This window comes from Rosa rugosa, chromosome 1, assembly GCF_958449725.1.
Source record: "Rosa rugosa chromosome 1, drRosRugo1.1, whole genome shotgun sequence".
Classification (NCBI taxonomy): domain Eukaryota; kingdom Viridiplantae; phylum Streptophyta; class Magnoliopsida; order Rosales; family Rosaceae; genus Rosa; species Rosa rugosa.
In genome coordinates this window covers 67,397,623-67,424,126 of record NC_084820.1, presented here as the reverse complement: position 1 = coordinate 67,424,126, position 26,504 = coordinate 67,397,623, and the positions used below count along the sequence as shown (strand labels likewise).

General features: G+C 39.5%; 2 protein-coding genes and 1 long non-coding RNA gene across 7 annotated transcripts; 2 read left to right on the top strand and 1 right to left on the bottom strand.

Annotated features, from left to right (window-relative positions):
* Positions 1 to 640: 640 nt before the first annotated feature.
* On the top strand, positions 641 to 5,950 carry LOC133726325 (probable mitochondrial saccharopine dehydrogenase-like oxidoreductase At5g39410). Of its 5 annotated transcripts, none has more exons than XR_009854747.1 (4): positions 641 to 1,516; positions 2,177 to 4,266; positions 4,795 to 4,926; positions 5,534 to 5,950. XR_009854747.1 is itself a non-coding variant. In XM_062153853.1 (3 exons), exons 1-2 carry the CDS (start codon positions 857 to 859, stop codon positions 2,867 to 2,869), a joined length of 1,353 nt encoding a protein of 450 aa, XP_062009837.1. In that variant the 5' UTR covers positions 641 to 856; the 3' UTR covers positions 2,870 to 2,872; positions 5,534 to 5,950. The 5 variants fall into 5 exon arrangements, 1 of the variants encoding a protein (XP_062009837.1); XR_009854746.1 differs by having other exon boundaries at positions 4,795 to 4,954; XR_009854745.1 differs by lacking the exon at positions 4,795 to 4,926 and adding an exon at positions 4,334 to 4,473.
* A 328-nt stretch (positions 5,951 to 6,278) lies between these two features.
* LOC133745816 (uncharacterized) lies at positions 6,279 to 7,946 on the bottom strand. Its single transcript, XR_009863796.1, has 3 exons — positions 7,798 to 7,946; positions 6,693 to 6,827; positions 6,279 to 6,563 (listed from the first exon to the last, which is right to left on the bottom strand). It is a non-coding gene; the product is annotated as an uncharacterized LOC133745816 (long non-coding RNA).
* Positions 7,947 to 18,309: 10,363 nt separating this feature from the next.
* On the top strand, positions 18,310 to 21,705 carry LOC133726324 (probable mitochondrial saccharopine dehydrogenase-like oxidoreductase At5g39410). The gene is made up of 3 exons (XM_062153852.1): positions 18,310 to 19,152; positions 19,828 to 20,523; positions 21,206 to 21,705. The coding sequence occupies exons 1-2, from the start codon at positions 18,490 to 18,492 to the stop codon at positions 20,518 to 20,520; spliced, it is 1,356 nt and encodes a 451-aa protein (XP_062009836.1). The 5' UTR covers positions 18,310 to 18,489; the 3' UTR covers positions 20,521 to 20,523; positions 21,206 to 21,705.
* Positions 21,706 to 26,504: the final 4,799 nt, after the last annotated feature.

Here is a 26,504-nt window from a genome sequence, read left to right as displayed (position 1 = left end):
CTGACATATTATTGGCTCTCAAACATACTCTGAACTCAGCCTAATTATTCAGATTAATTTGAGAACTGAATTCATTAATAACATTTTAATTCGTAGGTGAACTCAGTATAACAAAAATTTATTGACATACACTTTTTGAAGATAGCTTTATCTAAATCAAATCCCAACTCGAATTGATAGGACAATTCGCTACAATTTTGAAAATATATATCAAAAAATTTATTGACATAAACTGCATAAGTTACCCGCCGTCATCTTTTGTTTTGTTTTATTTGGTTTGGTTACATAGGGGATGTTAAAGGAGAAACAAAACCAAATTCAAGTCGAAACTCGAAACAGATCGATCTAGGCTCAGACACCAGCAAGATCATTCTTCCACAACTAAATAGGAGGGGAAGAAGGGAATTGGTCCAGTAAATCGTTACTATGTTCTGTGCATATTATAGCTGAAATCGTACCAACTTCACCCACCACCTCTGATTCGCTATTTGCGGCTATGAACGATTGTACACGGTACACCACGTCAGCTACTAACATAAAGAGAGTACACCGAAGCTGCGGGTAAAGAAACAGAGAATGGTTTTAACTGTTTCGTATATTCAATTGATTAGTGGCTCTGCCAATATATACAAGAGTTACATTAACAATCCTAACTTGTAGGAAGCATTCTAGGAAACAATCCTAAGTGACAGTCAATACAAGATTACATCGAATCAATTAGAATCTTCACTCTTAACAGCGGGGAACTAGATCATGTTTCACACCATAACGAACTGACATAGGTTTCATCACCCTATAAATCCAGTCAGCTCTCAACTTCAACCTACTTCTCTGAATCTCAGTCACTCTGAAAATCATGTCAGACCTCCCCAACCCTCTCTACGATTTCATCATTCTCGGCGCCTCCGGCTTCACCGGAAAGTACGTCGTGAAAGAAGCCCTCAAGTTCCTCAACACCCCGTCTTCACCTCTCAAGTCTCTGGCTTTAGCCGGCCGCAACCCCGCAAAGCTCTCCCAAACTCTCAACTGGGCGACCGGCCCAAACCCACCTCCCTCCATTCCCATCCTCACCGCCGACACCACCGACCCTCCGTCCCTCCGCCGCCTCTGCTCCCAAACCCGCCTCATCCTCAACTGCGTGGGCCCCTTCCGCCTCTACGGCGAGCCCGTCGTCGCCGCGTGCGTTGAGACCGGCTGTGATTATCTCGACATATGCGGAGAGCCGGAGTTCATGGAGAGGATGGAGGCCAGTTATTTTGATAAGGCGGCGGAGAAGGGCTCGTTGGTCATTTCGGCTTGTGGGTTCGACTCTGTTCCGGCGGAGTTTGGGTTGATGTTTAACTCGAGGCAGTGGGTGGGGGCGGCGGTGCCGAATAGGGTGGAGGCTTATGTGAGCTTGGAGTCTGAGAAGAGACTTGTTTTGAACTTCGGGACGTTTGAGTCGGCGGTGTTGGGTGTGGCTAATGCGGATAAGTTGGAGCTCCGGCGGTCCAGACCTAAAAAGCCGAGGTCGGAGGTAATGAGTTTGAGTAAATTACCAGACTTTTTGGATTTGTTGATTGCTTGATTGGTTTGGTTAATTGTTTGAAGTTGTAAAGTTTGCTGCTATGTTCTGTTTTTGGGATAGTAATGTAGTGGAGAACAGAAATGAAATTTTATACTAGTCAAAATTTAGGTGTTGTTATGGTTAATTAGAAACAATGACAATTGAAGCTTGTGTTTCTTTGTTTTTTGTTGTATCTTCCTTCAAGTTTCTTACTCCGGTAATCAATGGTTTGCTTATTTATAGGGTAGTACTGTGCTTCTATTTTACACTCTAATTTTAGTCCTTTTGTTGTTACTAGCCAATAAAAATTTAAGCTCGCTTTTTTTATTGTAAGTTTCTTTGAATTTCAAGTTTTCTCAGAAGCTAGCAGTTCAATGGTATCCAAGACAAATGTTATTTTATTACTCAGCTAGCCAGAGAGGGTTTACTCATTCATTTTGTAGTTCTATATGCTGCATGATATAGGGGATTCATTGTTTATAGACTAATACCTTGGAGTTCTCCTTCACATGTTTGCAGCTTTAGACACTGAGAAATGTAGCGTTTTTGGTTTGAGCAGAAAGGAAGATTAGTATCTTAATGGGCAGGGAAGTTCAATAGGTTAATCTTTATTTACTTTTCTGTTTGCAGATTCCTGGTCCTCCTCCTTCTAAAGGACCAACTATTGAACACCAGAAAAAGATTGGCCTTTGGGCTGTGAAGCTACCTTCAGCAGATACTATCGTTGTACGAAGAACACTTGGAGCTCTGACTGAAAATCCCGGTGGTCTTCCAGGGAGGAATGAGAGTGATGAACACATTAAAAAAAGAGAAGCCTTCTGGTCAACAGTGAAGCCAGCTTATTTCGGAGTGAAGATAGGCACCAAGTCTCTGCTGGGCATTTTTCGGATGATAATAATTGGAATCTTTCTTGGGCTCTTGGGTCAGTTTTCCTTTGGGAGGTGGCTTCTCTTAAAGTATCCCTCATTTTTCAGTGTTGGATGGTTCAGGAAGCAGGGTCCCTCCGATGAGGAGGTGAGAAGTGCTTCTTTTAAGATGTGGTTTGTTGGACATGGTTTCAGCGACAGGAGTCTTGCTTCTCAGGGAAACACAAAACCTGATACGGAAATAGTAACAAGAGTTATGGGACCTGAAGTTGGCTACATAACAACCCCGATAATTCTACTTCAGTGTGCACTTATTGTTCTGAGCCAACGCGATAACCTTCCAAGGGGAGGAGTTCTCCCACCTGGGATTGTATTTGGCCCAACTGATCTCCAAGAAAAGCTACAAGAAAATGGAGTTACTTTTGATGTTATTTCAAAGAATGTTATTTCTCATTAACAGGTACATACTTTCTGAGAAAATAAATCTATAGTTGGAAGTACCTATGAAACAGTAACTTATAATAAAAGAGTAGTTATTTTGCTTCCTTATTACAGTTTGGTTTCCTGATAAGAGTGCTTAAAAACTTGATGAGATTACAGTTCAATCTACATTTGATTGCATATTTGTTTCTATTCTAATCTTAGTAATAGAGTCCATCTGTAAATGAAGATGGGTTCAGAAAAGGAAGGTTTAACTAACTTGAAACTCTTTCCATGTCTCAATGAGAGCAGTGAGTCTGTTTTTATGTTACGAGGGATTCATAGGTTATTTTTTAAAGGTAAAAGTACAATAATCTTATAGGGCTATCTGAGGCACTCGATTAGTGTTGATACAAACAAAATCAGTCCCAAGTCCCTACTCGTGTTGCTGTGCATCTTCTCTTTAGATCTCTTTTATGTTCATTACTGGAGTGTACTCTTCTATTTATTGTTTCTTAATTTCTAGTATTATCCAATATGCTCTTCTGGCTGACCATAATTTTGTAGGGGATTGAGTAATCTTTTGTCCTTAAAAGTTAAAACTGGGAAATCTCTTATGGAAGATGTCGAACATTGGGACGTTATTCTTAATTTTTATGATCTATAGTTCACTAACACGGCCTCTTTAATCGATTGATTTTCTTCATGATGATAAAAGAACAAGGGAGGAAAGTACTCCTCCGGCTCAGGGCGGTTCTATTGGGCTATTTCACAAAGGGCTCGTCTCTGTGATCACCATCTTGGCCGTGTTCTTCAAACAAGAACCGGTAGAAAATACATCTCTAACTGACACCTTCTAGAGCTCCTATACTCATCCCGATATCCCAACTTAGTGAATACAATTAGCACTGTGTTCGGAATTCATCGTTGTCCCAGCTCTTAGATCCTACTGAAAGATAAAATGATAGCAATGTACATCAGCTTAAAGCAAAGTAGAGAAGTTTCAATGTTTCGTCACTTGGTGCTGCCCTGTGACAAATTGAAGGAGGTGATCAGAATTGGCGGTCGCGGAACAGAGCATGAAGCCCAGGACCAGAGCCACATCAATGAGCTGCCCCCAGTTTGCTTTCTGTAGCTACCACTATTCCTTTGCTGTAATGATTTGTATTCAGGCCCGCTCACCTGCGGGACGAAAATAAAGGGACAAAACGGGACCAAACCATCCCAGCCGTTGGATCTTAATTCAGTTGATCTAATGGATAGAATAGCAAACCATTAAAACAATTTTTTTTAACCCATTATCCAATCCAGTTTAGTCTCAACTCTCAACCAAGACTCCACGTTCAGTCTTTGGGTTATTCCTCCTCCCTCAGAGCCTCCCATATACCAGCAATGAAATCATCCTCATCATCATAAGACTGGTCTATCTTGAAGGTAATTTTCTTAGACTTTACTCTCTCTCGATTTTAGGGTTTTTTTTTAATTACTTTTTTCTTTTCAGTTTGGTGAATCATGGAGCCATCGTATTTTCTTTGATGATTTCATTGCTGGTGTTCCGATTTGATTGTCGAAATTTTGGTATTCTTTTGCAAGTATTGATTTTCCTGGGACATAGAGTTGGTCAAAAGAAATTGAAAAAAGGTCAATACTTTTTGTCCTGATTTCATTGTCTTAATTTTGGTTTTTCATGTGGAAGTACTGATTTTTGGTTGCAAATGGAAATTAGTTTAGTTTTCAGATTTGAATTCCTGCTCAAAATTCGATTGACTGGAGTTGGTCAAAAGAAATTGAAAAAAAATCAATACTTTTGGTCCATGGAATGGATTGAATCATTGAATAGGAAGCCTCATTGACCCACTTGATTAAGTGGTCAGACTCTTTGTGGAATCGGTTTCACCATTTTTGTTTTGTTTTGAGAATTGTTTGACTGCTTTATTACTAAAAGTGTGATTGATGCTGCAGCCGTCCGTGCTTGTGCTTTACATTTGGAAAGAACATGAAGCGAGTTGCTTTACATTTGAGAATTGTTTCTTTTCCTTCATCCTTTTGTGAAGTGATCAAAGTCAAAATCTTTGAGTCATGCACACACCTAAGGTGTATCACAGTCGTCAATCAATGTTATGTAGGCACCCTCAGAGAGTAATTAGTATGGATTCTTCAAAAGAATATGGTGATGCTGCCTCTGGTTTGGAGATATAGTCCCCAGTTACCATCATCATGAAATCTTTTGCTGCAACAGCGGGTGGTTAGATTGTTGATAGGTTGAAGCAGTGGGAAGAAAGGATCTAATAAGATTTTTTTTTTTCAAATCAGTGAAGATTTATTATTTTTTTTCTCTGGACTAAATCAAGAGAAAGTTTCGTAGTTAAATCTCTTCTGGACACTGTAAATATGTCAACTGCTTCTTCTCACATTTTCAACTGGATGGTGTGACCTCAAGCCACTAGTTAAAGGAAAAACAAATAATGTGGTATTGGAAGCTAGTTCATTCTACATTTATACCATGTGAATTGCAAACCAAAAAACTCGAGTTCTAGGAATCTGAAAGTTAGAGGGAGGTTTTAATCTCTCACTTTTTGTGGTCCTTCTTGTTTTCTGTATATGTGGGATGTATACTAGTTACAATTTTGTTCATCATGGTCCTCTATTTTTGTTTCCATTGGATGATTTTTATTTGACTAATTTCATTTTGTTTATGTAGGCCAGGGTACAGTTCCTGTCTGCTGAAGGCAAAACCCTTGCCAGTTTGAGCCATCCATGCATGTTATATTTTAAAAGTGAGCCATCCGTGCAGAATACAATCCTAGCGCTGGTATTCCCAAAATATATGATGCATCCATGACCCTTGAATCAGAACTTCCCCTGTTTAAAAGGATTATATGGAACTGGAGGAGAACTTTATTTGTTTGCTGTAAAAGTAGGAGAGATACTAATTCAACCAGTTACTTGAACAAGTTGATTAGTTAGCTTAAATTATTTTCTGATATTTGTGTTGGATGTACCTGTTGGGAAATATGAAATTCTTATTAAATTGATCGTCTTATCCTGATTAGATGAAACTTGATCGTTTGTACTGAGGAGAAGAAATAATAAAGTTTGTTTTTGTAGTTTGTACTGAGGAGAAGAAACTTGATAGATTTCGGAACTTGTTAGTCGCATAAAAATAGACTAGCTTAGTGGGATTTGAGGCAACTGCTACTTCATAACTCCTCGGCCACATTTCTGATCATGTATGAGCTGGTTGAGACCAGTTTACTCATCTTTTATCAGTTATAGTGGCTTCAGGATGGAGAGGATTAGTTCATTCTTCCCTTAGTAGTTAGAGACGAAATCGTCTGATTCGCCTTACAATGAATCAAAATATCTTTTTGCTTCATCTTTGCTTGGTTCTGAGTTGACACATAAGAAACTTGTAGGAGGAAGTGAGGATCAATCTAAACGCCAATGACAAGGCAATTTTATTATCTACGTGGCCCCTAAACGTATAGCATATCAAAATTAGAGAACAGAAAATAAAAGATAAAGTAAACTAGGTACAAATATGATTTAAGAATAGAATCTGTTCTAATTAGAATACAAATTTTCCTCCGCTGCAGAAGCAGTGGGAGGTCTCAGAGCTATGCCACCAAAAACAGCAAATTTGTAGATGCCGAGGTACTGTTGCTCATTCATTGCCTTGTTGCTCGTGTTACAGCCATGTTCATTCGCCTGTGATCGCTCAGAAACCCAACCTGAGTATATATTTTGAAAAAAAATCCCAAATTCAGTTCGTTTAGGTTATAGAATTCAGTTATAAATTGAGACATCTACCATCCAACTTTTTTTATGCATTAGCAATGGAACCAGAGACATATGTATACCTCTTTCTTTGAGTTTGATCGAACCATTGAAATAATGATGGCTTCCTTTTCCCGGCCCTGGAAGCCATCGACTGTTGAGATTTCCAAATCCTTTAGCTTTTCTTCATTGCTTTTCAACTTCTTCAGTATGAAAACCTGCAATACTAGATCAGATATAGTAAAGAGAAGAGAAACATCTATTCTACTATAGTATTTGCATAACGTAAATGACCCGGAGCTATTGGAGCATCCTCCTCCACAGGCCTTCCAAAACAATTTCAACTCAGTATAGAGTCCAGGGCTTAGCTAATTCCCAGGGTAGCAGCACCTGCCCCAATCTGCCCTTACAAACTAATTACCATACCATCCTAAACAGATTGGAAAGTGCCAATACTAAAGTTACAATTTCTAAAATGGTATATAGAAGGTTTAGTTCAACAGTGAATAGACCGAGACAATTTGAAAAGAATAATAAAGCATAAAAAGCAATTCAAATTGCTTATCAATTTCAAGTGTTAAACTCAAACGCTACATCCCAGCACTAATTTAATTATAAGGACTACTTCACTTCCCCAAAGTTTCAATCACACATTCCACAAAAGAAAAAACAAAAAAAAAGGAGCTTCGTAGTTATAACCGTATAGCTTATCGGCCCATGTAACCTAAACTGAAAACTCATCAAAACAACACCAAATCATCATACTCTGCCCATTCATCCCAGCAAATACGAGTTAAGCAATCAACTACAATCACCAAAATCATTCTTGACTTCCTAAACAAAAAGCATACCCATTTAAGCTCAAAATTAAGAAAATGAAACCAGGACAAAAAGTATTGACCTTTTTGGATCAATGAGGCTTCCTATTCAATGATTCAATCCATTCCATGAACAAAAAGTCGGGAAAAAAATTATTGACATTTTTTCAATTTCTTTTGACCAACTCTATATCCCAACAAAATCAATACTTGCAAAAGAATACCAAAATTTCGACAATCAAATCAGAACACCAGCAATGAAATCATCAAACAAAATACGATGGCTCCATGATTCACCAAACTGCAAAAGGATTGAATCATTGAAAAAAAAACCCTAAAATCGAGAGAGAGTAAAATCTAAGAACAATACCTTCAAGATAAACCAATCCTATGATGATGAGGATGAATCAAGAATGGTATATGGGAGGCTCTGAGGTATCCATAGAAGGATTGAGAGTTGAGACGAGGGAGGGAGGAGGAACCGAGGAAGAAGACGAAGAACCCAAGACTGAACGTGGAGTCTTGGTTGAGACCAAACGGGATTGGGTAATGAGTTAAAAAAAAATTATTTTAATGGTTTTCTATTCTATCCGTTGGATCAACTCAATTAATATCTAACGGCTGGGATGATTTCGTCCCGTTTTATCCCTTTAATTTCGTCCCGCAGGTGAGCGGGCCTGGATTTGTATTAGTTTGATATGTTTCTGTTTGATTGAATTTGCTTCGATTGATTTGGGATATGGGGAATGAAAACAGGGACCTTAGTTTCGCGGAAAAGAGCGGGAGTTATTTACTTTTGAGTTTTGTCCGGACCACGATGGTCCATCACCGCCTTAACGGCCCGTTAGTATGAGTCTAGCTCAATCAGCCCATGGCCTGTGGAACCTTGCCATGAGAGTGTTATCACGCGCTTAATTAACTGAATCAAAGGACCAATTAGGGTGGTATGCTTGAGCTACCCGTAATACTAATACTTAATTAATCACTAGTTTGGCCATATCTTAATATTAAAATATCCACTGACATGGTAGATTTTCATATGTGGTGATGAAGGAATAGAAGCTCTCAGAATATTTAGAATAGAGATGGCATTTTTGGATCCAGGGATGTTATTTCATTATTTCCTTAGATTAAAACCTGAAAAGGGGTCTATTAGTGGCCCATGACCGGCTTCATTTCACAAAGAAATATTATTGGCCACCATTTTTAATCAAAGTTAAAAAAAAAAAAAAAAAAACTCGCACAGCGGGGCTCTCTGTTCCATCCCCCATTTTTAGCACAGAGAAAAAAAGTAACTTGCAAAAGCCGTTGGGATGGATATCGACATTGCTCAGAATCTTCAGAATTTGAATGAGCAAGTATAAATCCGTTTTTCTCATGATATAAACAAATTTTTTGAAACTGTACGTTGTTTATTTTGAAAGTACGTAGCGCTAGCTTGAAGCTTCAGTCATGGAACTTGGCTGACGATGACCAAGGTCAGCCGCTTCGGTTCGGCGACTGCAAAACGTGCGGTTCTGCGTCCGCGACTAACCAGCTGGAGCTCTTTAACTAACCAAGTCATTGCCATGACGCTTCCTCCATTTGAAGTTAAAATGATGTTTCCGAATCTAAAACCGAACCGCCTCCGGATCTTGACGGAATCTGTTGATGTTGTCTTCACTTGAAGACATAGCAGCCGAAAGAATTGAAGATTCTTTGGCGTGGGTAGCCACATGTTTCCTTCATCCTATGTGTGCATGCATGTGCAAAGTAATTATACACATGCAAACAAACAATGGAATATAGCAGCCGTATGAAGCCATTGAAAGAGAAAGAGAAAAAAATGTAAAAGTATAAAGGAATGAAGGGAAAGTGAAAGGAAAAGTGGAAAGTAAAAGAACAATTCTTTTCCCTTTCACCTTTTCTTTTTGACTTCTCTTTCTCTTTCTCTACTTTCTGCCAACTTCATTTGTAGCTGGATGAAGAAGTAGAAGTCGAGAGATAGACAGAAAGGAGAAACAGAGAGAGCAGAGTGAAGAGAAGGGAGAAACATAAATTGAAAGCCATCTTTGAATACTCTGAGAGTTTTTCCTCTTTCTTTGGAGACTTAGCAATTTCATAGTTGAAGCTTCTTAAGCTTAGTTGTTGGTGTTGTTAAGTATTGTATATGAGAAGTAAGAATTCTTCTTCTTCTCTATTTGGCTAAAGAGAGAGTTAATAGGTTTGGGTGTATTGGGGATTTGGGTAGAGAGAGTTGTTCATAAACTCTAATTGTATGTTTCTCCAAATTGATCATAGTGGAATATCTTGCCGGCTCCGAAAGTGGATGTAGCTCAATCACACTGATTGAGTGAACCACTATAAATCTTGGTGTTCTTTGTGGTTTGTTTATTAGGTGTTTTTGCTTTGTTTGTTACTGTTGAATTCATATCAATACCTTGTTTGTTACGCTTCCGCACAACAAACTGGTATCAAAGCTTCGGTTCTGAATTCGGGAGTTGTGTATTGATTGGATTCAATGGTTGACACAAAGAAAAATTCGAGTTCGGGTTCATCGTCGACTACTAGGCCATCAATTGGCAATGCCAAATTTGAAGTTGAGAAGTTCGATGGAACAAACAATTTTGGCATGTGGCAGTGTGAGATGATGGATGTCTTGTGTCAACAAGAATTGGATATAGCTCTTGAAGACAAACCAGAAGATATGAGTGAGAAGGAGTGGAAGCAGATTAATAAGTGGGCTTGTGGTTCTATCAGATTGTGTCTTGCAAAGGATATGAAGTTCTTTATCATGAAGGAAACTTCGGCAAAAGCTCTGTGGAAGAAATTGGAAGACCAATACATGACCAAGAGTGCTGAAAACCGGTTTCACCTGAAGAGGCGGCTTTTCCGATTCAATTATCGGCAAGGTATTTCTATGTCTGAACACATCAGTGATTTCAATAAGATACTTACAGATTTGGCTAATTTAGATGTGCAAATTAGTGATGAGGATAAGGCTTTGTGTTTGCTAAATTCTCTCCCTGACGAGTATGAGCATTTGATTACAACTTTGTTGCATGGAAAAGAATTTGTGAAATTTGATGATGTGTGTAATTCATTGATAAATAATGAGTGTCGAAAGAAGGAGAAGCAATTGCAGAAAGTGACAGGTGAAGCACTTGTAGTAAGAGGAAGATCTGGAGATAGAAAGTTTGGTGGAAAAATAGGTAATTCTCGTTCCAAGTCAAGAGGCAAATTTCCTGCAAAAGATGAGTGTGCCTTTTGTCGCCAAAAGGGGCATTGGAAGAAAGATTGTCCCAAGTTGAAGACTAGAGACAAGAAGGGTTCTGAAGTGAATGTTGCAAAATCTGAAGATGATGAAGATTTTGGTTTTGCATTGAGTTGTTCATCTACCTTTGATGATGTTAAAGAGGATGAGATTGATTTTGCTTTGGCAAGCTCATCTGCACTTGATTATTCTGAGAAATGGATTTTGGATTCGGGTTGACACACCACATGTGTCCTAACAAGGAATGGTTCTCTACTTTAAGAGAACTAAATGGTGGAGTAGTTTTGATGGGAGATGATAGTCCTTGCAGAACTAGAGGGATTGGTACAATTCGTCTCAAAATGCATGATGGGGTTGTTAGAGAATTGACAGATGTTCGGTATGTTCCGAACTTGAAGAAAAATCTTATCTCTTTGGGAACTTTAGAATCAAAGGGTCTCACAGTTACATTGAAGAATGGAGTTGCTAAAGTTGTCTCCGGTTCACTTGTGATGATGAGAGGTACTAGAGATAGAAACTTGTATTTTCTACAAGGGAGTACAGTGACAAGTGAAACAGCAATTTCTGAGACTACAGATGATGCAGATACTACCAGATTATGGCATATGCGTCTTGGACATGCTGGTGAGAAAGCAATGCAGGGATTAGTGAAGCAAGGTTTGTTGAAGGGTGCAAAGACTTGCAAGTTGGAATTTTGTGAACATTGTGTATTGGGAAAGCAGACTAGAGTGAAGTTTGGTACTGCAGTTCATCAGACTAAAGGTGCTCTAGACTATGTTCACACAGATGTGTGGGGACCTACCAAAACTGCATCTTTGGGAGGTAAACACTAATATGTCTCTTTTGTTGATGACTTCTCTAGAAGAGTATGGGTGTACACCATGAAGCATAAAGATGAAGTCTTAGATATATTTGTGAAGTGGAAGAAGATGATTGAGATTCAGACAGGTCGAAAAATTAAGAGGCTCAGATCAGATAATGGTGGTGAATACAAGTCTGATCCATTCTTGAAGTTATGTCAAGATGAGGGCATTGTGAGACACTTCACAGTTAGAGAGACACCACAACAGAATGGGGTAGCAGAGCGCATGAATCGTACTTTACTGGAGAAAGTTCGATGTATGTTGTCTAATGCTGGATTAGGCAAAGAGTTTTGGGCTGAGGCAGTTACATATGCAGGTCATCTCATCAACAGGTTGCCTACTGCTGCAAATGAGGGTAAAACGCCCATGGAGGTATGGTCTGGAAAACCTGCTACTGATTATCATTACTTACATATTTTTGGTTGTGCTGCTTATTTTCATGTCAGGGAAAGCAAGCTTGATCCGAGAGCCAAGAAGGCTATTTTCTTGGGATTTAATGATGGTGTGAAGGGATTTAGGCTTTGGTGTCCAGATGTGAGGAAAGTTATTGTAAGCAGAGATGTGACATTCGATGAGGCTGTTATGGTTAATCAGAGTGAGCAGACTGATTCTCAAAAACAGGAGATGACCATAGAGAGTTTGAAGCAGGTGGAGTTTAAAGAAAAAGTTGATGAAACTCCAATTGATCCAGGTAGTCCCACAGTTGAGCCAGATGATTCAACAAATGAAGATTTAAGTATTGAAGTAGACGCTCAAGCTCAAGAGTCTCCACAGCAACATGGACCTATTGCACTTTTACAAAAGGAAAAAGAAATGCTCCAAAGCCAGCTTGGCTAAATGATATGGTAACTTATGCACTTCCAATTACTGAAGAAGAAATTCCTTCTACCTATGAAGAAGCTGTGATACATGCGGATAGTGTAGAGTGGGAAAAAGTAATGGATGAAGAGATGAAGTCTCTTCACAAGAACAAGACTTGGGAGTTGGTTCAGTTACCACATGGGAAGAGAGCAATTGGCTGCAAATGGGTATTTGCTAAAAAGGAAGGATCTCAGTACAAGGCTAGATTGGTAGCTAAAGGCTATGCACAAAAAGAAGGAATAGACTACAATGAGGTATTCTCTCCTGTTGTGAAGCATTCTTCTATTCGTATTCTTTTAGCCTTGGTTGCACAGTTTGATCTTGAGTTAGCACAACTTGATGTCAAAACTGCATTTTTACATGGTGAATTGAAAGAAGAGATCTATATGACTCAACCAGATGGTTTCAAAGTTGCTGATAAGGAAAAATTGGTTTGCAAACTGCATAAATCATTGTATGGTTTGAAACAGTCCCCAAGACAGTGGTACAAGCGGTTTGATAAATTTATGTTTGGTCAGAAGTACACTAGGAGTCTCTATGATCCATGTGTTTACTTTCGCAAGCTACATGATGGGACCTTCATTTATTTGCTCTTATATGTTGATGATATGCTAATTGCATCAAAGAGCAAGGTGGAAATTGAAAAATTAAAATCACAGTTGAGTGGTGAATTTGAAATGAAGGACTTGGGAGAAGCTAAGAAGATTTTGGGCATGGAAATTGAAAGAGATAGATCCAAAGGCAAGGTTTGTTTGTCACAAAAACAATATTTGAAGAAGGTACTACAACGGTTTGGCATGGTTGATAAATCTAAACCTGTAAGTACACCTCTTGCCTCTCATTTCAAGCTTAAATCTTCTATGTCTCCTAGCACTGATGATGATATGCAATATATGGCTAAAGTTCCTTATGCTAGTGCTGTTGGTAGTTTGATGTACTGTATGGTGTGTACTAGACCTGACATTTCACAGGCCTTAAGTGTGGTGAGCAGATATATGCATAACCCAGGTAAAAGCCATTGGCAAGCAGTGAAATGGATTCTACGGTATATTCTTGGTACTGTGGATGTTGGAATTGTGTTTCAGCAGGATAAGATGAGTCAGTGTGTTGTTGGATATGTGGACTCTGATTTCGCAGGTGATTTGGATAAGTGCCGATCTACTACAGCTTATGTGTTTACTCTTACTGGTGGAGCGGTAAGTTGGAAGTCGAACTTGCAATCTGCTATTGCTTTGTCGACTACAGAAGCTGAATACATGGCGGTAACAGAGGGTGCAAAAGAAGCAGTTTGGCTTCGTGGTTTGCTTGAGGACTTGGGAATAATTCAAGATTATGTGGATCTCTATTGTGATAGTCAGAGTGCTATTCATTTGGCAGAGAACCAGGTTACTCATGCTCGCACTAAACATATCAATGTCAAATTTCACAAGATTCGTCAACTGGTGGAGGATGGTGATATAGAGCTCCTGAAAGTTGGAACTGAAGAAAATCCTGTTGATATGTTGACCAAACCAGTTCCATTGAGCAAGTTCAAGCATTGCTTGAACTTGATTGGTGTTCGTAGCATTTGATCTTCCCTACGGGGATGTCGGAGCAGCAAATTGGTATGTGATATTCTACTTGTGATATTATTGTATCAAGTGAAGCCAAGGTGGAGATCGTTGATATTGTCTTCACTTGAAGACATAGCAGCTGAAAGAATTGAAGATTCTTTGGCGTGGGTAGCCACATGTTTCCTTCATCCTATGTGTGCATGCATGTGCAAAGTAATTATACACATGCAAACAAACAATGGAATATAGCAGCCGTATGAAGCCATTGAAAGAGAAAGAGAAAAAATGTAAAAGTATAAAGGAATGAAGGGAAAGTGAAAGGAAAAGTGGAAAGTAAAAGAACAATTCTTTTCCCTTTCACCTTTTCTTTTTGACTTCTCTTTCTCTTTCTCTACTTTCTGCCAACTTCATTTGTAGCTGGATGAAGAAGTAGAAGTCGAGAGATAGACAGAAAGGAGAAACAGAGAGAGCAGAGTGAAGAGAAGGGAGAAACATAAATTGAAAGCCATCATTGAATACTCTGAGAGTTTTTCCTCTTTCTTTGGAGACTTAGCAATTTCATAGTTGAAGCTTCTTAAGCTTAGTTGTTGGTGTTGTTAAGTATTGTATATGAGAAGTAAGAATTCTTCTTCTTCTCTATTTGGCTAAAGAGAGAGTTAATAGGTTTGGGTGTATTGGGGATTTGGGTAGAGAGAGTTGTTCATAAACTCTAATTGTATGTTTCTCCAAATTGATCATAGTGGAATATCTTGCCGGCTCCGAAAGTGGATGTAGCTCAATCACACTGATTGAGTGAACCACTATAAATCTTGGTGTTCTTTGTGGTTTGTTTATTAGGTGTTTTTGCTTTGTTTGTTACTGTTGAATTCATATCAATACCTTGTTTGTTACGCTTCCGCACAACAGAATCGCGGCCGTAGTGGGAAGAAGAACTGCATAGGAGTGAGGAAGAAGCCGTGGGAAAGCTAGGCTTTCGGCCGAGGTAAGGGACAGTTCGGGTTGACCCAGTGTAATCTCCAGTTTCCGAAAAGATCGAGGACCTGGGAAGAGCTGAGTAGACTTACATCCAACCATGTCGTACATCTTAAACGCCTCCCTCAAATCATTTCTGTCCATCGACATCAAAAAATAGTGCGTTTTGGGTTCGAGAAGAACAGAGCGTTCGGGTCGGCTTACAGAGGTACAGAGTTACAATTCTCCGTCGATATGAGTAGATGCAACTCTGGTCTACGGGTCGGGTTACAGTCGGTCGAATTCAACCGGTTGAAAACTATAGGGTTTAGCTGCAAGGGAGGGAGCCTCTGGGCGGGCACAAGTCGGCCAGGTCTTTGCTGTTCTCGGTACGCAGCAATTGGTTGCGACGGCTGAAAATTACAACTCTTTAAATTCAGCAGATTAATTCCGATGGTGCTGGAACTCAGATTTTTTTACAATTCAATAGTTTTTTTTTTTTTTTTTTTTTTCAATAGTTTAAATTTGGTCCTCAGTCGTCAAAAGAATTTTAATTTATCAGTCAATTGTTTTTTTTTTTCTTTTTTTTCTAAAAAATCTTTTGATTGGGGATATACAAAGCAATAAGAGAAAACTCTCTTACATTTGCAGGGAGGAGGTTCAAAGTTCTAAAGGGGCATTGCACCCATATATTTTCTCTTTAATCGCCATGCTGGGTTTGCTCCTTCAAGTGAAGCAGGCAGCCGGGAGTAAATCTCCATTTGACACAGATCATCTCACTATGCTGACCTTTATTGCTGTTTTCTTGATTTACATCGGGTCACTGGCAATTCTCAAGAAATTGCACCCTCCCAATTCAGATTTGGCTGAATTTCTGCTCAATATTAGCCTCTGCTTTGGATCCCTTGCTGCAGTCTTACTATTGCTCATCTTAATTAGTTCGAGCTTTTGGGTGGTTCACCCTCTGTTTGTGGATCATTTACTTTGTTAGAAACATTGTAACTAGGGAATCATACAGGAGGGCACTTCTTTATATGTGGAGCGAAGTGAAAAAGCGCTTTAAAGGCCAAAAACAGAACGAGGCAGAGAATGTTGTACCATTACAAGATGCAGGAGAACACTGTTATACAAATACAAGATGCAGGAGAAAAAAAATGTAGACGAAAACAAAATGGAGGATTGGAGGAGCAGAGTGTTGAAGGGAACCAAATGGAGGAGCCGAATGGGCTACAATGATTAAAGGTCTAGAGCATAATACGCACTGGGCTTTATTTTCTCCCACATTTCGAGTATTTTAGCTGTAGAGAGCATGATCTGTACTGGCCCCTATTGGATATGTTGTTATCTATTTGCAGTGTTGTGAAATTTGATTCAGCTGTCTTCCCGCTTTATATTAGGCAGCAAAGAAATTCATCTATATCTATATATATCGAGTTCCTCTACTTCAAAACAGAGTTGAGCCCTGATGACGCTATTTATAGTTGCATTAATCAATTACATAGGGTCATTGGCTAGTGTCAAGATACTCCAAGCCGATCAATCCAACTTGGATTTGGAGGAACTCTTGAATAAGATTAGCATCTCGTGTGGAACTCTTGCCTTGATTTTGCAATTGCTGATCCTTATTCCAGCTTTCAGATGGCTCGCCTTCATCTTCTGGGGCATATTTTTTGTGAGCGTTACTGCGTTACGACCGAGTCATACCAATACTTAAAAACTCTCCATGACAAGGACGTGATCATCATCATTAATGTTCCCACTTGAAACAGTACCTCATAAGAGAGTATTAGGTTACCACTGGACGACTTATTCATGCCTTTCACAAAATGTAGGAGCTGATCACCGGGAATGGCCACTCGACCGAGCACGAAGACATGGACCAGATCAATGGGCTAGCAGCAGTTTAATTTTCACCACACTTCGTCTTTAGATTCTTCTTCTTCTTCTTCTGTCTCTATTTAATATGTTAGATGGTACCACAGGTAAAAATCTCAATTTTGATAACAGAGAGACTGATCTCCAACCAAGACCTGAAGACCCTGTTGAACCACCACAACTATCACCACCAAGGCCCGCGATGTAAGAGCCTAGCTTGCAACCCAACTTCTAATTCACGATGCAATGAGTCGATCAATTTATAGCTACGCGACCTTACAACTTAATTCTAAACTATGTCCTATGGATTGCTACACATGTGAGTTTCTTTACCAACTTCAATACCAAAAGAAAACTAGATTTTCAATTCGAGGCTCAGGTAGATCAACAAAGGTGGCAACTGTTACGGTTCTCAAAGATGGGAATATTGGGTTCCAAATTGGACCTTGGGCTTAATGTGGGCTTGGTGGTATTGGATTCACATAGCCTCTAAGTAATATATTTGCAAAGGGACCAGAGTCACCAGACCTATGTAGCAACTGGGTCTGGTTTGTTTGGGGAAACTGGGAAAGGAGGAAGAGAGATACCATGCGATATTAACTCAAACGACGCGTCGTAGACATGCATAGAACTGAAGAGCGCCGGAGTTGGTACTGCATCTCTGTTTGTCACCAACCACAACACTGTATCAAAAAAACTACAAAACTTATACTAGCTTTCAGTTTCATTGTGGATTCATTTGTCTACACCGGCACATTATTGGCTCTCAAACATAGCCTAATTATTCAAATTAATTTGACAGCCGAATTCTAATAATAACATTTTAATTCATAAGTGAACTCAACCTAACAAAAATTTATTGACATACACTTTTTAGAGGGAGTTTTATCTGAATCAAGTCCCGGCTTGAAGTGATAACACAGTTGCCACAATTTAAAAAAAAAACTACAATACTTTACTAGCTTTTATTGTGGATTTATTTGTCTATACCGACATATTATTGGCTCTCAGACATACTCTGAACTCAGCCTAATTATTCAGATTAATTTGACAGCCGAATTCATTAATAACATTTTAATTCGTAGGTGAACTCAGTCTAACAAAAATTTATTGACATACATCTTTTGAAAATAGTTTTATCTAAATCAAGTCCCGCCTCGAAGTGATAGCACAGTTTGCTACAATTTTGAAAATATATGTCAAAAAATGTATTGACATATACCACGCAAGTTATCTGCTATCTTTTGTTTTGTTTTGTTGTAATCTATATTGTATATTTATGTTGTTGGGAGATTAGGAATGAGAACAAACTCGCTAGATAGACTAACAATCATTCATTTGAGTCAATTTCTATTAGAAAATACTTGAGCTTTGAAGTAGCAACGAGTTATTATCTTGTTTTGTGTTTAGGCTGCATTTGTTTTGTTTTTATATTTTGTATATGCTAGGAAATCTGTAGAAGTCATTCATAATAAAGTATATAGATTTTTATGAATCAATAAAAGTCTGTTGCTAAAATCAATGGTTTTAAAAAATTCATAACAGTCTATCGACTTTTTAACAGAGTCTGTGAACTTTTTAAAGAGTTTGTCATTCAAACAAATCTGCACAAATCCAAATACAATACACCCCCTTCATTGCCCTTAAATCCTTAATCTACTCTGCTCTCAACTTCAACCTCCTTCTCTGAATCTCAGTTGAAAATCATGTCAGACCTCCCCAACCCTCTCTACGATTTCATCATCCTCGGCGCCTCCGGCTTCACCGGAAAGCACGTCGTGAAAGAAAGCCTCAAGTTCCTCAACACCCCATCTTCACCTCTCAAGTCTCTAGCTTTAGCCGGCCGCAACCCCGCAAAGCTCTCCCAAACTCTCAACTGGGCCACCGGCCCAAACCCACCTCCCTCCATTCCCATCCTCACCGCCGACACCACCGATCCTCCGTCCCTCCGCCGCCTCTGCTCCCAGACCCGCCTCATCCTCAACTGCGTGGGCCCCTTCCGCCTCTACGGCGAGCCCGTCGTTGCCGCGTGTGTTGAGACCGGCTGTGATTATCTCGACATATGCGGAGAGCCGGAGTTCATGGAGAGGATGGAGGCCAGTTATTTCGATAAAGCGGCGGAGAAGGGCTCGTTGGTCATTTCGGCTTGTGGGTTCGACTCTGTTCCGGCGGAGTTTGGGTTGATGTTTAACTCGAGGCAGTGGGTGGGGGCGGCAGTGCCGAGTAGGGTGGAGGCTTATGTGAGCTTGGAGTCCGAGAAGAGAATTGTTGGCAACTTCGGGACGTTTGAGTCGGCGGTGTTGGGTGTGGCTAATGCGGATAAGTTGATGAAGCTCCGGCGGTCCAGACCTAAAAAGCCGAGGCCCGAGGTAATGAGTTTGAGTGAATTACCGAACTTTTTGGATTTGTTGATTGCTTGATTGGTTCTGTTGTTTGAACTTTGAAGTTGAAAACTTTGCTGCTATGTTCTGTTTTTGGGATAGTAATGTAGGGGAGAACAGAAATGAAATTTTATACTAGCTCAATTTATGTTATACTAGTCAAAACAATTATGGTTCATCAGAAAACAATGACAATTGAAGCTTATGTTTCTTTGTTTCTTGTTGTATCTTCCTTCGAATTTCTTACTCCGGTAATCAATGGTTTGCTTATTTATAGTGTAGTACTGTACTTCTATTTTCCACTGTAATTTTAGCCCTTTTGTTGTTACTAGCCAATAAAAATTTAAGCTCGCTTTTTTATTGTAAGTTTCTTTGAATTTCAAGTTTTCTCAGAAGCTAGCAGTACAATGGTATCCAAGACAAATGTTATTTTCTTGCTCAGCTAGCCAGAGAGGGTTTACTCATTCATTTTGTAGTTCTATATGCTGCATGATATAGGGGATTCATTGTTTATAGACTAATACCTTGGAGTTCTCCTTCAAATGTTTGCAGCTATAGACACTGAGAAATGTAGCGTTTTTGGTTAGAGCAGAAAGGAAGATTAGTATCTTAATGGGCAGGGAAGTTCAATAGGTTAATCTTTATTTAATTTTCTGTTTGCAGATTCCTGCTTCTCCTCCTTCCAAAGGACCGACTATTGAACACCAGAAAAAGATCGGCCTTTGGGCTGTGAAGCTACCTTCAGCAGATTCTACCGTTGTACGAAGAACACTTGGAGCTCTGACCGAAAATCCCGGCGGTCTTCCAGGGAGGAATGAGAGTGATGAACACATTAAAAAAAGAGAAGCCTTCTGGTCAACAGTGAAGCCAGCTCATTTCGGGATGAAGATAGGCACCAAGTCTCTGTTGGGCATTTTTCGGATCATGACAGTTGGAATCTTTATTGGGCTCTTGGGTCAGTTTTCCTTTGGGAGGTGGCTTCTCTTAAAGTATCCCCCATTTTTCAGTGTTGGATGGTTCAGGAAGCAGGGTCCCTCCGATGAGGAGGTGAGAAGTGCATCTTTTAAGATGTGGTTTGTTGGACGTGGTTTCAGCGACAGGAGTCTTGCTTCTCAGGGAAACACAAAACCTGATATGGAAATAGTAACAAGAGTTATGGGACCTGAAGTTGGCTACATAACAACCCCGATAATTCTACTTCAGTGTGCACTTACTGTTCTGAGCCAACGCGACAATCTTCCAAAGGGAGGAGTTCTCCCACCTGGGATTGTATTTGGCCCAACTGATCTCCAAGAAAAGCTACAAGAAAATGGAATTACTTTTGATGTTATTTCAAAGAATGTTATTTCTCATTAACAGGTACATACTTTCTGAGAAAATAAATCTATAGTTGGAAGTACCTATGAAACAGTAACTTATAATAAAAGAGTAGTTATTTTGCTTTCTTATTATAGTTTGGTTTCCTGATAAAGAGTGCTTAAAACTTGATGAGATTACAGTTCAATCTACATTTGATTGCGTAATTGTTTCTATTCTGATCTTAGTACTAGAGTCCATCTGTAAATGAAGATGGGTTCAGAAAAGGAAGGTTTAATCGAAACTATTTCCATGTCTCAATGAGAGCAGCGAGTCTCTTTTTATGTTACGAGGGATTCATAGGTTATTTTTTAAAGGTAAAAGTACAATAATCTTATAGGGCTGTCTGGGGCACTCGATTAGTGTTGATACAAACAAAATCAGTCCCAAGCCCCTACTCGTGTTGCTCTGCATCTTCTCTTTAGATCTCTTTTATGTTCATTACTGGAGTGTACTCTTCTATTTATTGTTTCTTAATTTCTAGTATTGTCCAATATGCTCTTTTGGCTGACCATAATTTTGTAGGGGATTGAGTAATATTTTGTCCTTAAAACTAGGAAATCTCTTCTGGAAGTTGTCGAACATTGGGACGTTCTTCTTAATTTTTATGATCTATATATATATAGTTCACTAAAACTCATAGTTTGCCTCTTAAATCGATTAGTTTTCTTCATGATGATAACAGAACAAGGGAGGAAGCTAGTCCTCCGGCTCAGGGCAGTTCTATTGGGCCATTTCACAAAGGGCTCGTCTCTGTCATCACCATCGTGGCCGTGTTCTTCAAACAAGAACCGGTAGAAAATACATCTCCAACTGTCACCGACTAGAGCTCCTATACTCATCCCGAAATCCCAACTTGGTGAATACAATTAGCACAGTGTTCAGAATCCATCATTGTCCCAGCTCTTAGATCCTATTGAAAGATAAAATCATAGCAATGTACATCAGCTTAAAGCAAGGTAGAGAAGTTTCAATGTTTCATCACTTGGTGGTGTCTGTGGAAAATGGAGGAGCAGATCAGGATTGGTGGCCGCGGGACAGAGCATGAAGCTCAGGAGTCAGGACCAGAGCCACATCAATGAGCTACCTCATGTTTGATTTCTATAGCTAACGCTTTTCCTTTGTTGCAATGATTTGTATTAGTTTGATATATTTCTGTTTGATTGAATTTGCTTCGATTGATTTTGTATATGGTCATATGGGGATGGAAAGGGAGACTCTCCGTTTCGCGGAAAAGAGCGGGAGTTATCTACTTTTGAGTTTTGTCCGGACCACGCTGGCCCACAATCGCCTTAACGGCCCACAACCACGATATACGGCCCGTGGTCTTGTTGATCGTTGTATAACTTGTATCCAAATACATCCCATGTCTAAAATACATTCGTATTGTTCAAAAAAAAAAAAAAAAGGTAACATACATTCGTAATTTTTGAGAGTAAGCGTTTAATGGGGGAACTGAGAGGGACCATCCGTAACTATGGTGAAAATTATAGGACGGTAATTTCTTTTTCAAGAGAACTAGTGGTGAAACTGTTGCTTGTCGCAAAAGCAATGCTTCAGTAAATTTGGCTGTGGGAGGTTGGGGCGAGAGCACAAGGCGTCCGCCATGCCAAAAGTTGTAGCACCATTAGTTCTCTTGTTCGAGTTGTTTCTGATAATCAAGTAGGGAGATCAGGAGATAATAAACATTATAATCAAGGATTTGCTTGGCGTGTTCATTTATTGGATAGATAACAAGGATTTTCTAAGCTTTTGGTTTCGACTGTCACTTGAAGACTTTCGTTTTTGATTTTGTCCCTCCTTCCCGGCCTTTTTTTCCTATACTGATATACAGTGTACATATTAAAATTATAAATTGAGAAATGATCCTACGAATTTGGAATGGTGTATTAAAATTTAGATGTGTAATGGTCCAATTTGCACATCCACAAATTGATTACGTTACAGTGTCGTGAACCTTTTTAGAATTGCAAGAAGAATAGCTTAACTTATGTCCTAAAGACACGCAGACATTTGAAGAACTAGAATGTTAATTAACAAGGTTTAAATATAGGGTTATATATATATATATATATATATATAAAAACAAGGTTTAAATCTGGCGGAAAACTTATAATTTCAAAGTGAGGTGAAACTGAATACTCACTCGTACAACCATAGATGGCTAAAGAAAATAGGACTAAGAAACAGGGCCAGCCTAGAGGGCTGCCAAGTGGGGCAGTCAGCTCAAGCCACTGGTTCCCGTGAGGCCTTTGTGGGAGCTTGAGCCATAGTTGTGGTGGTGGTTTCTTATCGATAACAGATCTGCTTATATTTTCCTAAATTTTTGTGCCTCTTAATCTTGATATTTATGTTTAGTTCTTATTATTTATGATTCATCTACTTAATTTATTGTTTTTATAGGTATGAAGAGCAAGGATGAGAAAAAGAAGCAAAAAAAGAGAAACAAGATTGCTCCTAGGTGGCCGCCCACACCAATTAGGCACCTGCCAAAGCTCTGAGCGATTTTCTCTATCGCCCAGCCTATAATCAGGGCGGTGAGGGTGCGCCCATCTCCTAGGCGGCTGCCTAGACAACCTTTAAGAACACTGAGCATAATGGACATTCTAAGAGCCAAAATATGTTTCCTTGGAATTCTAGAAGTGCCACGTTACTTTTATTTTGTGCCAAGCGATTAAGGAGTTTGATAAGCCTAATTTAAGAAGAAAAATTGTATCCTATAAGAGAGGAATGTGTCAGAATCGACAAGTACCATTCAATATCAGATTTTTGGCATTCTCTTGTGGTCAAGAAGTCGACAAAAGCTGCTACCACCACCATGTTAACCTTCCATCTCCATTCAAAAAGTTTCTTTATGTTTTTAATAATTATGCTAAAATGAAATTTTTTGTGTCCATAATTTTTTTATTTTATTTAAATATTTGATATCCCTCAAAAGGAGGTGATCCAGCAGCACCTTCCTATATGGCTACCTTGTTACGACTTCACTCCAACTTGATAGCCAAACTCGTTTTATAGGACTACGATGAGGCCCTAGCATGACTATTTACATACTTTGATTTTCAATTAATGGATTATTATAGTTTCTTTTTAGATGAATTCTTAATCTCTGCTGGAATTTTTGCTTATGATAAAGTTTTATTGATTCGTGACCATTAGAGCGTTGCATTTAGTAATTTAATTAAGAATTATAAATTACATTATTACTTGAGAAAGAATAATGTTTTGCTTGATTCCCTTATTTTCTAGAGCATAATGAGTCATGCATGTTAAATTTATACTTGAAAAGGTAAACTACATGGTTAGGATATACAATTTTTACGTAAGAGGGAGAGTCTCATGCACTTAAGAAAAACTATGGTCTAGAATATCTAAGAAGGACTTAGATACGTAAATCATCATCCAGAAGAACGAAACAATCCATTAGTTGTTTCAAAATGTATATAAGATTGCTTGTTGTTGATTCCTACACTCTAGGCTCCTCATTATCATATTCTTACTTTTAATCACTATCGACTCATTTATTTCAATTGATTTACATTCACCTCTTAAGTTTCTATTTTCAAGTTATTTTCCCATTATCATAAACCCTTTTCAAAAATCGTGAAAATCATAAGTGTTTGGACCCAAAATGAACATTTTGGCCTGACAAGGCACGTCTTGGAGAAATTGAGCCAATATCAGTGGCTCAAGCTATATATTGTCGACAAGCTCGAAATATATATTTAGAGGCTAAATAAAGCCTACTATGGAAGTATGACAAGTCAACTTTAGCATATTTTCCTACTTCGGCTAGGAAAAAACCGAGCTAGACAAGGAAGGAGGGGTGGCAGACTAACCAAATGAAATCAAAATGTGCTGAAACTTTCCAGATCCATTCTAGACAGCCCAAGGATCATTTCTTATGAAGAGTGCCAGAGATGTTTTTGAGTGGAAGGCCTTCAAACAATCAGTCCAATCTTTTGCAGAAGCAAAACTGGAAAACTGGACCTGTAAGAGGTCCAGCAGCGTTTTCGGCCCAACCACTATACCAAAAATTCTGAAATTTTGCCAGGGTGATCTACACTCATAATGGAACATTTTTTATGAAGAGGTCATAGTGAAATTTGGAATGCTTGTTGGAGAAATAATTGAAGGAATAAAGGGGCAGAAACTGACCTAAAACCAGCTCAATATTCACATGTTCATGTTTCCTACCCACATGAAGAAAGCTAGATGCTTTTCTTCTTTTCCTTGGATATATTTTTCAAGACAATCTCTTTAATAGATCATCATCACTTCCATGTTGTTGCACCTTCATGCCTTGCTTTCATTTCATCATTTCTCTATCTTTTCCATATTTTACAAATCACTTTCATATTCCACTTTCATTATTTTTCTTCCACTCATCATTTCACTCTTCTTTTTCTTCCCTATATAAACACCTTCTCTTCTCATTCTAAAACACACATTCACAACACAACAACAACATCTCTAAGATGATCTAAGTTCTCTCTAGAGCAAACCTCTCTAAGAGCAACTCCTCTCCTTCTCTTTCTCTTAGCGGTGATCACACTCCTAGTCCTAGTCTTCTCAGAAGCCGACTTTCAGTGCCACCAAACCCTCTGTCAACGTGCTTCGGTCCTAGTCTCCTCGGGAGCCGACGGTAGTGCCGCGACCACAACGGTTACAGAACCAGCCAAGCAAGGGTAACGCCCTAGCAACCCAGCCAAGCTAAAGTCACGCTTTAGCAAGTTCTCCTCACTTCCCGGTGGTTCTCGCTCTGCTCGATCTACAACATCGAGTATCGATTGTGATTTTCAAGAAGCTCAGCAAAAGTCCTCACCACGAGGCAGAAAGAATCCCCATGACGAGGTTGGTGCTCTCCTCGTCCACAATTGCTTGAAAGAAGTCAGGTCAAGGGACACCCCCGACGACCGCACCCGAACGGTGCTGGCACGCCCGCGCAGAAAAGAGACTGTTGACCAGCTGCAGCAAAATTGGAGCCAAACATTTTGGCACGCCCAGTGGGACATACTGTGAGCTGTAAATCACACCACTATTAAGAAGTTGAGGTTAGTAAGGGGTTGTGAATCATAACGGAATAGGTGAAGTCTCTTTTGTTAATATTGACCTAAACTCCTTATTGGTGCCTAGTTCAGGTCCCTTAAGGTTAAGGGCGGTTTTTATTAACACTTGTTGAACTGTCTTCACACTTATGATCTTTCTCATCTTAGTAAGAATAGCCTATGTGAATTGGTGTCTAGAAAGGGGACAACGTTCATAACAGGTTATTGAATCCAGAAGTGCGTACAAATGGGCCTCAACCACTATGTGGGAGTAGTTCATGCCAAAATGGATTCTGCCTCTTTTGTTCGCCCTCCCCCACCTGGCCATTTCAGTAAGGTTGCCCAAAGGATTTGAAAGAAAGTTTGTGTCTAGGCGACTATACTTGGGCCGCACGTCTAAACCTTGATTCACAGTGTCTTATTGAATTCAGCTACTTTCAATTCAGACTTCCAGAAGCCATTGGGAAGTCAAGCGCAAACCCTTATCAAAAGGTTTACGTTAACTGCCCGAAACATAAGACCTCCAGTTACAGACCGCACTCGCGTGCAGACTGTCGTGGTCTTTTAGAAGAATTAGTAATTCAAAGATTTTCTCTCCACACGCCATCAACAGAGATGACGACCGAACGAGGAGAAGGTCAACAGCCCACTACTGAGGGCGAGGCAGTTCTCACCGCCCAGCCTAATGAGGCCGGAAAAGCGTCTGATACCACCAGGGTGGCTGAGGACGAGGTGAGAGCGGATGTTTTTGTACCCATCCCTATCCCAGAAAACACCAGCCTGGAAGTGCAACTTAACATCATGCGAAAAAACAATAGTACATTCTGGGCAAAGACGGCTAAAAGATTCGAGGAGCAGCGACGGATGTCCAACAATCTAATAACGAAAGTCCAGCTGGAGATGGAGCGCAATGCGGAGCTGTTGCAAGGGCATATA